General features: G+C 47.2%; 1 protein-coding gene and 1 pseudogene across 2 annotated transcripts; both read right to left on the bottom strand.

The window, feature by feature from the left end:
• Positions 1 to 298: 298 nt before the first annotated feature.
• Positions 299 to 6,631, bottom strand: LOC113976852 (endonuclease domain-containing 1 protein-like). Of its 2 annotated transcripts, none has more exons than XM_027702461.1 (3): positions 6,415 to 6,631; positions 3,895 to 4,214; positions 299 to 1,815 (listed from the first exon to the last, which is right to left on the bottom strand). In XM_027702461.1, exons 2-3 carry the CDS (start codon positions 4,177 to 4,179, stop codon positions 1,270 to 1,272), a joined length of 831 nt encoding a protein of 276 aa, XP_027558262.1. In that variant the 5' UTR covers positions 4,180 to 4,214; positions 6,415 to 6,631; the 3' UTR covers positions 299 to 1,269. The 2 variants fall into 2 exon arrangements, with proteins under 2 accessions (XP_027558262.1, XP_027558261.1); XM_027702460.1 differs by having other exon boundaries at positions 305 to 1,815; positions 6,372 to 6,631.
• Positions 6,632 to 7,378: 747 nt separating this feature from the next.
• LOC113976865 lies at positions 7,379 to 8,888 on the bottom strand (annotated as a pseudogene).
• Positions 8,889 to 11,821: the final 2,933 nt, after the last annotated feature.

Raw genomic sequence — 11,821 nt, 5'->3', positions numbered from 1 at the left:
ACTATGTCATACTAGTAGTTATAGCTTCTGTACTGCATAGTAAATAATTCTGATTAAGATCCTTTTGTTTAATCTTTATCATGATAAATCATTTCTATTTATGTAAACCTATCTGGTTTACCATCCTCAATCTTGTGGGACAGAGTCGTGTAAGGGTTCAATTACACCTCTATAATCCTTTAGACCTAAACCATTGACAAAATCTGGGGCTAAGATTGGATGCAGATGCACCCAGACTCCTCTCTGAGAAGTTTAGAAAGCAAGGGGTCCTTTCTGCACCTCATAACTCAACGGGGGGTTCTCTAATACACTTTGTCTGAAACTCCCATTCTGCCCACAACACACCCCTTAAGGGAAAGGGAACACTCAAGGTTCATAAATGCTCGTGGTCGAAAGGAACTACAGAAGTCAGAGAGTTCTCAAAAACTCACAACATTTTATTAGTTAATTACACATTTGGCATAGAAATTGGTATGTTAGTCCCTGACCTACTGTATAAGCACATGGCAGTGAGTACCTTTATACAGATAAGTTTACCTGCACTGAAAACAGGTTTCTTGCTTCCTATGCAAATTGGTTTTCATGCACAGTCCATTCTGTCAGACCTTCCTGGAAATGGGTCAGAGGGTTTTGGGGGTCTTGAGTTGTCTTGATCACCAGCTACAGCCCATGCACAAGACATTTGTCCCTCCTCTACTCTGCTCTGGTGAGAGCCCACCTGCAGTGCTGCATCCAGCTCTGGGGCCACAACACATGAAGGAGGCAAACCTGTTGGAGTGGAGTCCAGAGGCCACAAAGATGCTCCAAGGGTTGGAGCACCTCTGCTCTGGAGACAGGGTGAGAGAGTTGGAGGTGTTCACCTGGAGAAGAGAAGACTCTGAGGAGAACTTAGGTTCCATTCCAGTACCTAGAGTGTTTTCAAAGAGAGCTGTAGCGGGATATTAGACAAGGGCATGGAGTGATATGCCCTTGGAATGGCTTTAAACTGATAGAGGTCAGGGTTAGATCAGATATTAGAAAGAAAAAATTGGCTGTGAGGGTGGTGATGCACTAGCACAGTTCGCCCAGAGAAGTTGTCTGACCCACCCCTGGAAGTGTTCAAGGCCAGGATGGACAGGGATTTGAGCAACCTGGTCTAGTGGAAGGTCCCCATGGCAGGGGGCCTGAAACTAGACAGATGATCTTTAAGGTCCCTTCCAACCCAAATTATTCTGTGATCTCTGACATGTGGCGAAAGCTCCTGAGCCTTTTAAACCCAGGATGTGAGGCTTATTCCCGGGGACATTCACTGTCAAACAGAGAAACCTGTCCCCTCCCATAGAGCTGAGTCAAGGTGTCCTCCAGCTCCCCCAGTGTGAGGAGCTGGACCTGGTTCTGGTCATTTTCAGCAATGACCGCCCAAGCCTTCCTGTGGTTGTTGTCCACCACGCAGCAGGCACTCGACCAGATGTAGCTGGGCTTATTAACCCTTCCTTTGGCGATATAGTTGTTCCCAGGCACAGCACCCACGATGACGTAGGTGGTGTCACAGCCCTGGGTGTTCTTGATCATCGTTCGCTGCTCGTAGTTGTTCCAGGCGCCGCCGTTGAGTTTCTCGTCCTGGGGCACTATGTTGGTGAGGGTGAAGGTAGCCATCCTGCTGCTGTAGTTGAAGTGATGGCCATTGGGGTTTAAATGGCCCCGGTTCAAACCTGTCAGGTTCTTGTAGTCTTGGAGAATAGCCTGGCTCTCGCTGAGTTTCTCTAAGCTGACATTGTAATGATTTATGAGCGTCCACTCTTTTTCCATAGTTTTGGGGTAGGTTGGGCCCATCAGCTAGGCAGGTAAAGAAGAGGAAAAGGTGTTACTACTGGGGATGGGAGTAATGGAGCAGGTTTCCCTGGATCAGAGGTCTTCAGGTGTCAAGAACACATTTTTTGTCATCTCAGTGTATGTAAATGTATAAATCCAGAGAAATCCTATAGCTGCCCCTCCTGGATGAACACAAGAGCTTTAAGGCAAAAGATACTCAGAGTCTGACTGCTCTCCTTTTGACTTGTGACCTTTGTGATCCAGCTTGCAGCCTGTGCTGGGAGTGTGGCTGGATGCATGAGACAATGAGCATTTTCTAGGTTTGAAAGGTCATTTTAGTGAGACATGTTCCCTGTCACATCTCGTTCCCTTTTCACCTGTCTCCTCATCCCACATCTGCCTGGGCATCTTCTCACTATCCAACTTTAATCCCCTTCATCTAATCACAATGTCACCTGCCTTGACATTTTCTGCATTCAGCACCATTTTCACAAGAGTTGTCTCAGTTTCTATGAAAGGTTTGCATGTTTTTTTTAATCCAATGTGTCAGCACATAAGTGCTTTCCAAGCTTAGGGAAAACAAGGACTCACATATCCTCTTTGAAGGCTGGGTGTCTTGAAGGTAGACAGGATGAGAAGAGGATGAGCAGAAAGGCTGTGGTGCTCCTAGAACTTCCAGGAGGAGATGAGGACTCAGCCCCATCTCCTTGTCTCCTTCTCTACCCCTTACTTGGGAAGAAGCATGGCTATTTTACCAGGGCATTGGGTGAGAGGACAAGGGCAAATGGCTTCAAACTGACAGAGTAAAGGGTTAGATTAGGTACTAGAATGAAATCTTTCCCTGTGAGGGTGGTGAGGCACCAGAACCATTTGACCAGAGAAACTGTGGCTGCCCCATCCTTGGAAGTGTTCAAGGCCAGGTTGGATGAGGCTTGGAGCGACCAGGTCTAGTGGAAGGTGGCCCTGCCCATGCAGAGAGGTTGGAATGAGATGATCTTTAAGGTCTCTTCAAACTCAAACCGTTGTTCTATGAGTCTATGATTGCATGCTTTTATCTCTACTAAATGTGGAGGCTGCAGTGGTGCAATACCACATTAGTTGCTCAAGTTCCTATGAGTAACAAGTGAAATGGTTTTTTATTTCATAACTACAGCACATATCTTTTCATCTTTAGGGAAGCATATTGAGCCTTCCTCTGGAACAGGGCATGTGGCTTTCTTCTGTCGCTCATTTTGACCTAAAACCCGTCTGCTACTGCGTCCTTAGCAATACCCTGAATTTCCTCTCTTTCTCTTCCATAATTTCCTTGGCCTATTTTACTGAAGGTCTGAAATTTGTCTGAAGGAGGTTTGGGAGGACTCTGTTGTTTGTGGAGGTTTGTATTTCTGATGGATTCTTCTGAACCAAGCCTGAGGCAACGGTGCTCAGGGGCAACTGGCCATGGCTGGAGATCACCCCCTTCTGACTGGACTGACACTGATGCTCCTCACTTTTCACTGTGAAATATCACCCAATAAATTCCCCAGGCTTCACCAAACCCTCTCATCACTCAGTGCCTGTGCCAAGGCTTTTTCCCTAGGTCATCCCACCCAATTCTGAGTTCTCCTCAGTTCTCTCATGTCATTTACAAAGACTCTTTGATTCTTAACTGTAAGAAATTAAGCTCTGTCAGGGATGCAAAAGAGCTCAGGGCAAAGTGGAGATCAGAGCCCAGCAGGACTGTTGGTCCCTCAAATTTAGCTGCTTGTTGGATGCCTTTTCCCCTTCACTTGGTCTCCCACCACAGCAGGGCACAGAGAGGGAGGTCATTTGATTTTGTAATGCAAAGTAATGTAATTTGCCTTGATGTTGCTCTCAGGTCATTGCAGAAAGATGGGCACCTTTGGGATATGACTCATCTCATCCTCCTGCTGCTGCCTCAGACACATCAGAGGAATCATGTGGTGCAGGTGTTTGTAGTAAGATGAGATGAATCTCACTCAGTGGCTCCGTTTACATCTGTGTGTGTGTATGGGGGAGGGAAGAAATAGAAGTGTTTATTTAAATACTAATGTTCATGTTTTAATGTCTGGAGGGTGCTATGCTGTAAGAGAGGACACTCACCTGGGGCTCAACCAGCCACCCTTGAGGTCGTTTGCCAGGTCCAGGCTCGTAGATGTAAGCAGAGTAGACGGGAATACGCTCCTTTCTGTCGTACAAGGTGGCAAAGAAATACTGGTTCTTGTAGCGCTGGCAGATCCAGGCTGGGTTCTCTGGCTCCAGGGCTTCATTTGGGGGGGTCTCCCGGAAGAAAAACTGAGGACATGAACTTTCAAAGGACGTCACCACCTCGCCCTGTCCCAGCCAGAGGCAGCTTGCCCAGACCTGCAGCAGCAGCAGCCACAGCATTGTGGGATGATTTCAGGTGAAGGGCTCTTGCTCCCCTGGAAGGCAAATGCAGAGGGACACTCAGCTTGGACAGTCATGGCCTGCAGTCATTTTTGTGGTGGTGGGACACAGCTGGCAGAGGAGGGGACTACGAGAGACCAAGGAGGGGATAACTTCTGTCCTCTGGGATATGGAAAAATCAGCGGGGCAAGAAGGGTGTGTAGGAAGATGACTGGGGGTAAAAGGATAACAGTACGGAAATTACAGGGGAAAATATGGTTGATACTCCCTGGATGGAACACAGTCAGCACACCTGGCCTCCTGCACACAGCACAATCTAAGGGGGCTAAACAGTGGGTGGAGCAGAGCAGAGGCACTGTGGCCAGGCTCTGTCGAAACCCTTGCAGAGGAGGAACATCAGTGGTACTTTCTAGCTGATAAGCTGCACAGCAGCTGAAATCCGAGGGAGAAAAAGGAAGATGTCCTGATGTTGAATCAGCAACCGTGGTGCAATCACTCTTCTTGGAGTTACACATGTCCCCATCGCAAGGTTATCTCTAGTACTATACTGAGATATCCACTCCCAAGGTACAACCGTCTTCCACTGAGTGATATTTATGACTAAAATCACACAGGCTCCACCTAAATGTAAAAAAATAGTGTAAAAGTGAGTTAAAAATGGGGATAAGTGAGGGAAGACTCCATCATAACTTCTGGGATCAGATGATGGGCTGAACCTGTCTTCTCCCTCATAGGGACACCTATTGGGTAAGAACCATACTCTGTGAGGGCTGAATGATTATCTCCAGCCAGTTTTTGGGGGGGATCAGAGCTTGTTGGCATGTTGCTTTGAATATAGTTTTGCAGTCAGATACTATCACTGACCACCCTTGAACCTTAACCTGCCACACAGTTTTATTGATAAAAAGTGTTATCATAGAATCATAAAATCATAGAATATACTGAGTTGGAAGGGACCCATCAGGATCATCGAGCCCAACTCATGGCCCTGTGCAGGACACCGCAACAATCCCATCGTGTGCCTGAGAGTGTTGTCAAAGCACTTCTTGAGCTCTGTCAGGCTTGGTGCTGTGATCACTGCCCCGGGGAGCCTGTTCAGTGCCCAACCACCCTCTCGGTGAAAGACCTTTTTCTGATACCTCACCTAGACCTCCCCTGGCTCAGCTTAATGCCAATTTTGCTTTCTTCTGCTCTGAGGGTCTTCCCACAACAGAGACCTGCAGCTGGGCACGGACTCTGCTCAGCCACCTGCAATTAGTTCATGGGGCATTTGTCAGGGAAATAACAGCAATGCTGCACTTCCTACAAGTCTCTGCCCCCATCCACGTTCACACAGATATGCAGCTCTTCCATTCAGGTGCTATACTGAACCCAAGATTGTCCTGGCTCTCAGCTGACAATGGGATATTGAGCTACATATACCCTTGTTCTCACCCAAGACATCTGGTCCTTTATCTCCCTACAAGTCCTGGATCAGGAATGTGATGACCAAGGAGCTGGTCAGAAACAGAGAACAGAAATCACAAGCAGTGGCTTTTTACAGTGCTCTGCAGAGCAGGACCATCTCTGCCCTAATCAAGAGAGAAGTTCCTGAAAAGTCCTGTTGCGACACCCCCTGCAGGAGCTTAAAATATATCTCACTCAATATCAGATAGATAAAAACCAACTTACTGTGGAAAATATTGGCTCAGGACTCTGCTCACAGCCCCAGAGTGGTAGAAGGCTGAAATGTCTCTGCTGCAATCTGAGACTGGCTGTTTATATATGATCCCCCTGGAAGGAAGGTTGTGAGATTTCCCACATAGGGTTTAGAGTAAGTTTATTCAGGAGTGCAACCAGCACCTGTGTTTGTCCAGAGGTCTTTTGAAAGGTCATGGGTGGAATTTTGGTACTCAATAAGCTCTGCACCACACCTCACCCCTCCTCATTCTTAGTCAACGCTATGGTGTGAATTTTCCAGGTGACTTGGCTTGAATTTCTCTCCCAAATCGATCCTTCTGTCCTTGGCCTCCTTAACAGAAAATGTTAAAGAGCTGCACAATTCAGTGCATGCATAACCTCTGATTTCTCCATGGAAGGCAGATGGTGGAGCTCAGCAACTCCAGCCTATGCTTTGTCTGATCTCTTTATTCCAGAGCTAAGGCAACACCTGAAATATTGGAGTCAATGCTGAGCAAGGAGCAAGAGCTTACCTCGAAGCAGAGTCTCAGAACAGGCAGCTGAGCTGCTCCTTGCCTCTTCTCCCTGGAGAAAGAGTTGGCTGATCCCTCAGGAGTCCCACTGCAATATATGCCCGGTTGTAAATCTGCCCCTTTTGATAAACAGGGAATTCCACGGAAAAGAGAAGTTTTCTGTTGTTGCTCAGGGGAGATTTGTTCATGCCTGCCCAGAAATGGGGAGGCAGTTGCTATTTGCAAGTTCCTCAGGATATTTCACAGCCTTATTGACTTGCAGCATCACGTGTCAGGAGCAGTTAACTGGGTCTGGTGACTTCCCTGTCCATTTCCTCATTCCCCACGGGCTGCAGCTGCTGCTGCAGCAGAACCTACATGTGTCTCTGTACCCAGCAGAACATCTCTGGTGGCATTAGACTGACCAGCCTGCCTCTGAGTACACTCAGATGTTCACAGTCTGCTGTTCTACAGCCTCTCAGAATATAATTAGTATCGTCAGGCTACATATTTTTCCTTGCCTAATTGCAAATGTTTTGTAACAACACTTAGTCATGCTGCCAGCCTAAGGCTGGGAATGCTCTGGGACACCGTAGAGCCCCTCCCACTACCTGCAAGTGCTACAAGAGAGCTGGAGAGGAACTTTTGACGTGGGCTTGGAGCGACAGGGCAAGGGAGAACTCCTTTAAATTGACAGATGGCAGGTTTAGATTAGATATTAGGATTAGATTTTAGTCTAGAGAAGAGGAGGCTCGGGGGGATTTCATTGCACTTTACAACTACCTGAAAGGAGGTTGTAGTGAGGTTAGGGCGGGTTGCCCAGAGAGGTTGTGGCTGCCTCATTCCTGGAAGTGTTCAAAGCCAGGTTGGATGTGACTTTGAGCAACCTGGTCTAGAGGATGCCCGTGGCAGGGGTGTTGTAACTCAATGATCTTTAAAGTCCATTCGAAACCAAACCATTCTGTGATTCTCTGATTCTAGGACATTCAGCAAAACTCCCCGAGCCTTTTACACCCAGGATGTGAGGCTTATTCCCAGAGACAGGTGCTGTGGAACAGAGACACCTGTCCCCTCCCACAGAGCCATGTCAACATGGCTTTCAGCTGGCCCATCTTGAGTTCCAGAACCTGGCTCTTGTCACTCTCGGCAATGACCACCCAAGGTTCCATGTCCTTGGGATTCTTCTCGCAGCAGGCACTCGACCAGGTGTAGCTGGTTTTATTAACTCTGCCTTGGCAATATTCCCAGGCATATTCCTTGGCAATGTTTCCAGGCACAGCACCCACAATGATGTAGGTGGTGGTACAGCCCTGGGTCTTCCTGATCATCATTTGCTGCTGTAATTTTTCCAGGGACTGCTGTTGGGTTTCTCACCCCGTGGCACTATGTTGGCGAGGGTGAAGGTAGCCATCCTGCTGTTGTGCTCGAGGTGATGGCCATTGGAGTTCAAATGGCCCCGGCTCAAATCAATCAGGTTCCCGTAGTCTTGCAGGACAGCCTGGCTCTCGCTGAGTTTCTCTAAGCTGACATTGTAACCATGTAAGAGGGTCGATCGTTTTCCCACAGTTTTGGGATAATTTGAACCCATCAGCTTGACAGGTAAAGAAGAGGAAAAAGTGTTAGTATTCGGGATGGGACTAATGGAGAAGGTTTCCCTGGAGCAGAAGTCTCGGAGTGTCAAGCACACTTTTTTTTTTGTCATATCAGTGTATGAAAATGAATGAGTTGTAGAGAAATTGACCCTCCTGGATAAACGAGAGCTTTTAAAAAAAGGAAGTTCAGAATCCTGCTGTTCTCATTTTGACTTGTCACCTTTGTGATCCAGCCTGCAGCCTGTGGTGGAGGTATGGGTGGATGCATGAGACGATGAGCATTTTCCACTTCCAGGTTTGAAAGGTGATTTTGGTGAGACCTTTCCCCTGTCACATCTGGTTCTCTTCCCTACTGTCTTCTCCACGCCCTACATCTGCCCAGTGCTCTCCCCAGATCCTCCCACCCCCATTCTCTGATTCCACTTGTGGCTGCTACAGGTGTACCACACTCCTGGAACACCAGTGTTTGCCTTCTCTAACCCCATACACAGGGAGATGTGTTGTGGTGATGGTGTTTGAAGTTACATGAGATGAATCCCATCCAGTGGGTCCTTTTGCGTGTCTGTGTAGGAGGGGTGGGAGGAAATAGAGGTGTTTAGTTAAATGCTGCAATTCATGTTTTAATGACTGGAGGGTGACATGCTGTAAGAGAGGACACTTACCTGGGGCTCAACCCACCATGTTTGAGGTCTCTTGCCAGTTCCAGGCTTGTAGATGTGAGCAGAGTACACAGGAATATGCCTGTTTATGTCATACAGGGTGGCATAGGAATACCTGTTGTGGTAGCTCTGGCAGATCCAGGCTGGGTTCTGAGGCTCCAGGGCTTCATTTGGGGAGTATTGCCACAGAAAAACTAAGGACATGAACTTTCAAAGGAATTCACCACCTCGCCGTGTCCCAGCCAGAGGCAGCTCGCCCAGACCTGCAGCAGCAGCGGCCACAACATCACGGGAGGATTTCAGGTGAAGGGCTCTTGCTCCCCTGGAAGGCAAATGGAGAGGGACACTGAACTTGAACAGAGCAGGTCATGGCCTGGAGTCGTTTTTGTGCTGGTGGGATACAGCTGGCAGAGGAGGGGAATGTTTCCACTGCTCATTCATTCACAACTAAACTGGACTAATTTTCCTGCACTTCCAGAAGTCCAGGAATACTGTAACAACATGTTGGTTGTTATAACCAGAAATAAGCAGAAGAAGCCATGGACTTGTCCTCACACCCTAGGATCGACAAGCTCATGGTTTTCCATTTCACTACTTTTTTAATAAAATTTATGCTCCAGCCCTTAATAACTGGCACTGCTCTGCCTTTCATGTCAGCGTGGGCAGTATCCACATGTTGTCCAGAGCTGTGCAATTCCTGGATGGAAAAGGGCTGTGAGTGATGTTGAAGGAGCTCTGTTGCTCATTGATCCAGCTCCCATGGGGTCTGTTCTGTAAGACAAACCTCCATTTCTTCAACCTGTAGAAAATCCTACTGGATCCTCCAGTCTTCTCCCAGTTGGGAGGTCAGAGGTTCCTAGACAAAATACTTCTGGTAAGCTTTCCATGTCATGTTTGAAAAGAAGAAGGACTTGCAGCACTTTCCTAGAGAAATTGTTCCAAACTCCAGATCTGGCTTCTCCCCACGGATGTTCTCCTGATTTCCACCTCAGTTTTCTTTCTATGAGATGCTACAGGCAGCAGTCCAACCTCGTGCTCAAAGCAGGGCAAGCTGGGAGGTAGCTGAGCAACTGCAGGGAAATGGAAAAACCTCTTGTGACTGCAGTACTGGAAAAAGGGGATTTTGAACCAGAGGAGGAGAGTGGTGTTTCCACTTTAATGCTTGGCACTCAGTGCTCTGCTCTAGTTGACAAGGTGATCAGTCACAGGTCAGACTCAATGATCTTGGTGGTCTTTGCCAACCTAATTATTCTGTGATTCTACTGAAAAATGAGGGACCACCAAAGTCTTATCCTGAGTCTTCAGTCCCCATGGAAAAACAAAGTGAATAGCCAAAGAGACACTAAGGAGATTGAGCACTGCAGGTCTTCAGGACAGAAGAAGTCACAGCAGCAGAAGCCAAATGGACATAAGAAAACAAAATCTAGGAAAGAGAAATGTTGCTTGGACATGTAGATCAAGGAGATATATGCTGTTGCAGACTGTTGTCCTTCGAGGGCAGCAAAGATCCCATGGCCACAGCAGGATCTGCAAATGCCTGGATACTGGACATTCCACCCTCATTGACCTGTGTGCCACCTGTGGTTTTTGGGAGGTACTCTGCTGATGTGAGCAAGGACAGAGACAGAGACACCTCAAGGCCAGCACACTTCGCAACAACCAGGATGCTGAGACATGCATGTCTCACCTTCCTGCTGTGCCGAGTGTGTTCATGGAATCTTTATAGGCAGAATCACAGAATGGTTTGGGTTGGAAGGGATCTTAGGGATCATCTCGTTCCAACCCTCTGCCATGAGCAAGGACACCTTCTACTAGATCAATTTGCTCAAAGTGCCATTGAACCTGGCCTTGAACACTTCCAGGGATGGGGCAGCCACATCTCACCTTTGCCAAGTGTTCGAATGACTGTGAGCCTCAAGTGATGGTTAAAAAACTGACCCAGACCAGACCAAAGATTTGAGGTTCCCAGAAGAGGCAACAGCTGCTTCTTCTGTCCCTCCCCTGTGTCCCAGAAGTGATCCTAAAGTACCTCTGCTGTGCAGCTCTCCTTTAAGGAACATGGCCCATCTCTCATGTGAACAACACAACCCTTGTCCAGGGACATGTAAGAAGTACCACTTTTATGGGGAAAAATGTGAGAAAAGGTAAGAACACAAGAGATTGACTGTGCTACCAAATCCCCCCAAGGACACTGGATGTACATTGTCCATTCTAAACTATTTCCTTGAGCCATTCTACGCAACATTCCAAATGCTGGCTTATGGCAATTCTTGAATTTTGGAGATAATCGGGTTCAATCCATTAATCCCTCACGAGGATTGACAGTTTTTTTAATATTGTCCACTTCAGCTGAAAAAGTTGGAATGGGATTTGGTTATATTACCTCCACCAGACCCAGTGCCACATTCCCTGTGCATGCAGAGCAGGTAACACTTTAGGTGACAGAAGGGTCTCCTCCTTGTCACCAATGAAGCATCACCCTGCTACAAACACCAGCTGAGAGCTGTCAGGTTCCCTGTGGTTTGTATCACTCTTTCAGTTTCTTTCAGCTTTGGAGACCAAAAATTTTCACTTTCTGATTCTCATGTGGCAACGCAGAGTCTTCTGGGGAGGATTAGGCAGAAACCAAAACCCCTCATCACAAACACACCCCAGTACTTCTGTGGGTTGGGTGTTGATGGGTGAAGAGATGGCAGCAAGGAAAAAACAGGATGCTAGCCTGGGAGCAGGGGTAAAATGTGGATGGCAAAAGCAGTGATGCAGAAGGGCAAAAGGAGCACTGTGTATGTACCTATGACACATGAAAACCCTAAAATAATCTTATAGAAAAATGTTACAAAGGAAGAAATAATAAGAAATTCACAAAATATCTGTTCATGGGATTCATTCATCCTAACTCAGGCATTTAAAAATGAGATTTCCAAACCTGCCCTTTATAGTCAATGGAGAGAAAAAGGTGACTCCAGAGATGAGTTTGTGTATTAAGACAGTCAAAGCTGATAGCTTGATTACAGATGTCTGACTTTTAGACACTTAAAAGCCTTGTGAAAAAAACCCACCCCCTCTCCTGCTGACTCTGTTTTTGGGATATATCTAGAAAAGCATTACAGGCCAATCCACACCATGACTGGGGTCATGTCTCTGGGTTTCAGAGCAGCTCCTTCCCACATATCCAGGAATAAGCTCAGTTCTTTGTGGTATGGAAATCAGATCCCTGCAA

Source organism: Neopelma chrysocephalum, unplaced genomic scaffold, assembly GCF_003984885.1.
Source record: "Neopelma chrysocephalum unplaced genomic scaffold, ASM398488v2 Primary Assembly neopelma1_187, whole genome shotgun sequence".
Lineage (NCBI taxonomy): Eukaryota > Metazoa > Chordata > Aves > Passeriformes > Pipridae > Neopelma > Neopelma chrysocephalum.
Note: the sequence above shows the minus strand (reverse complement) of the source record. Positions and strands in the feature narration are given on the sequence as shown.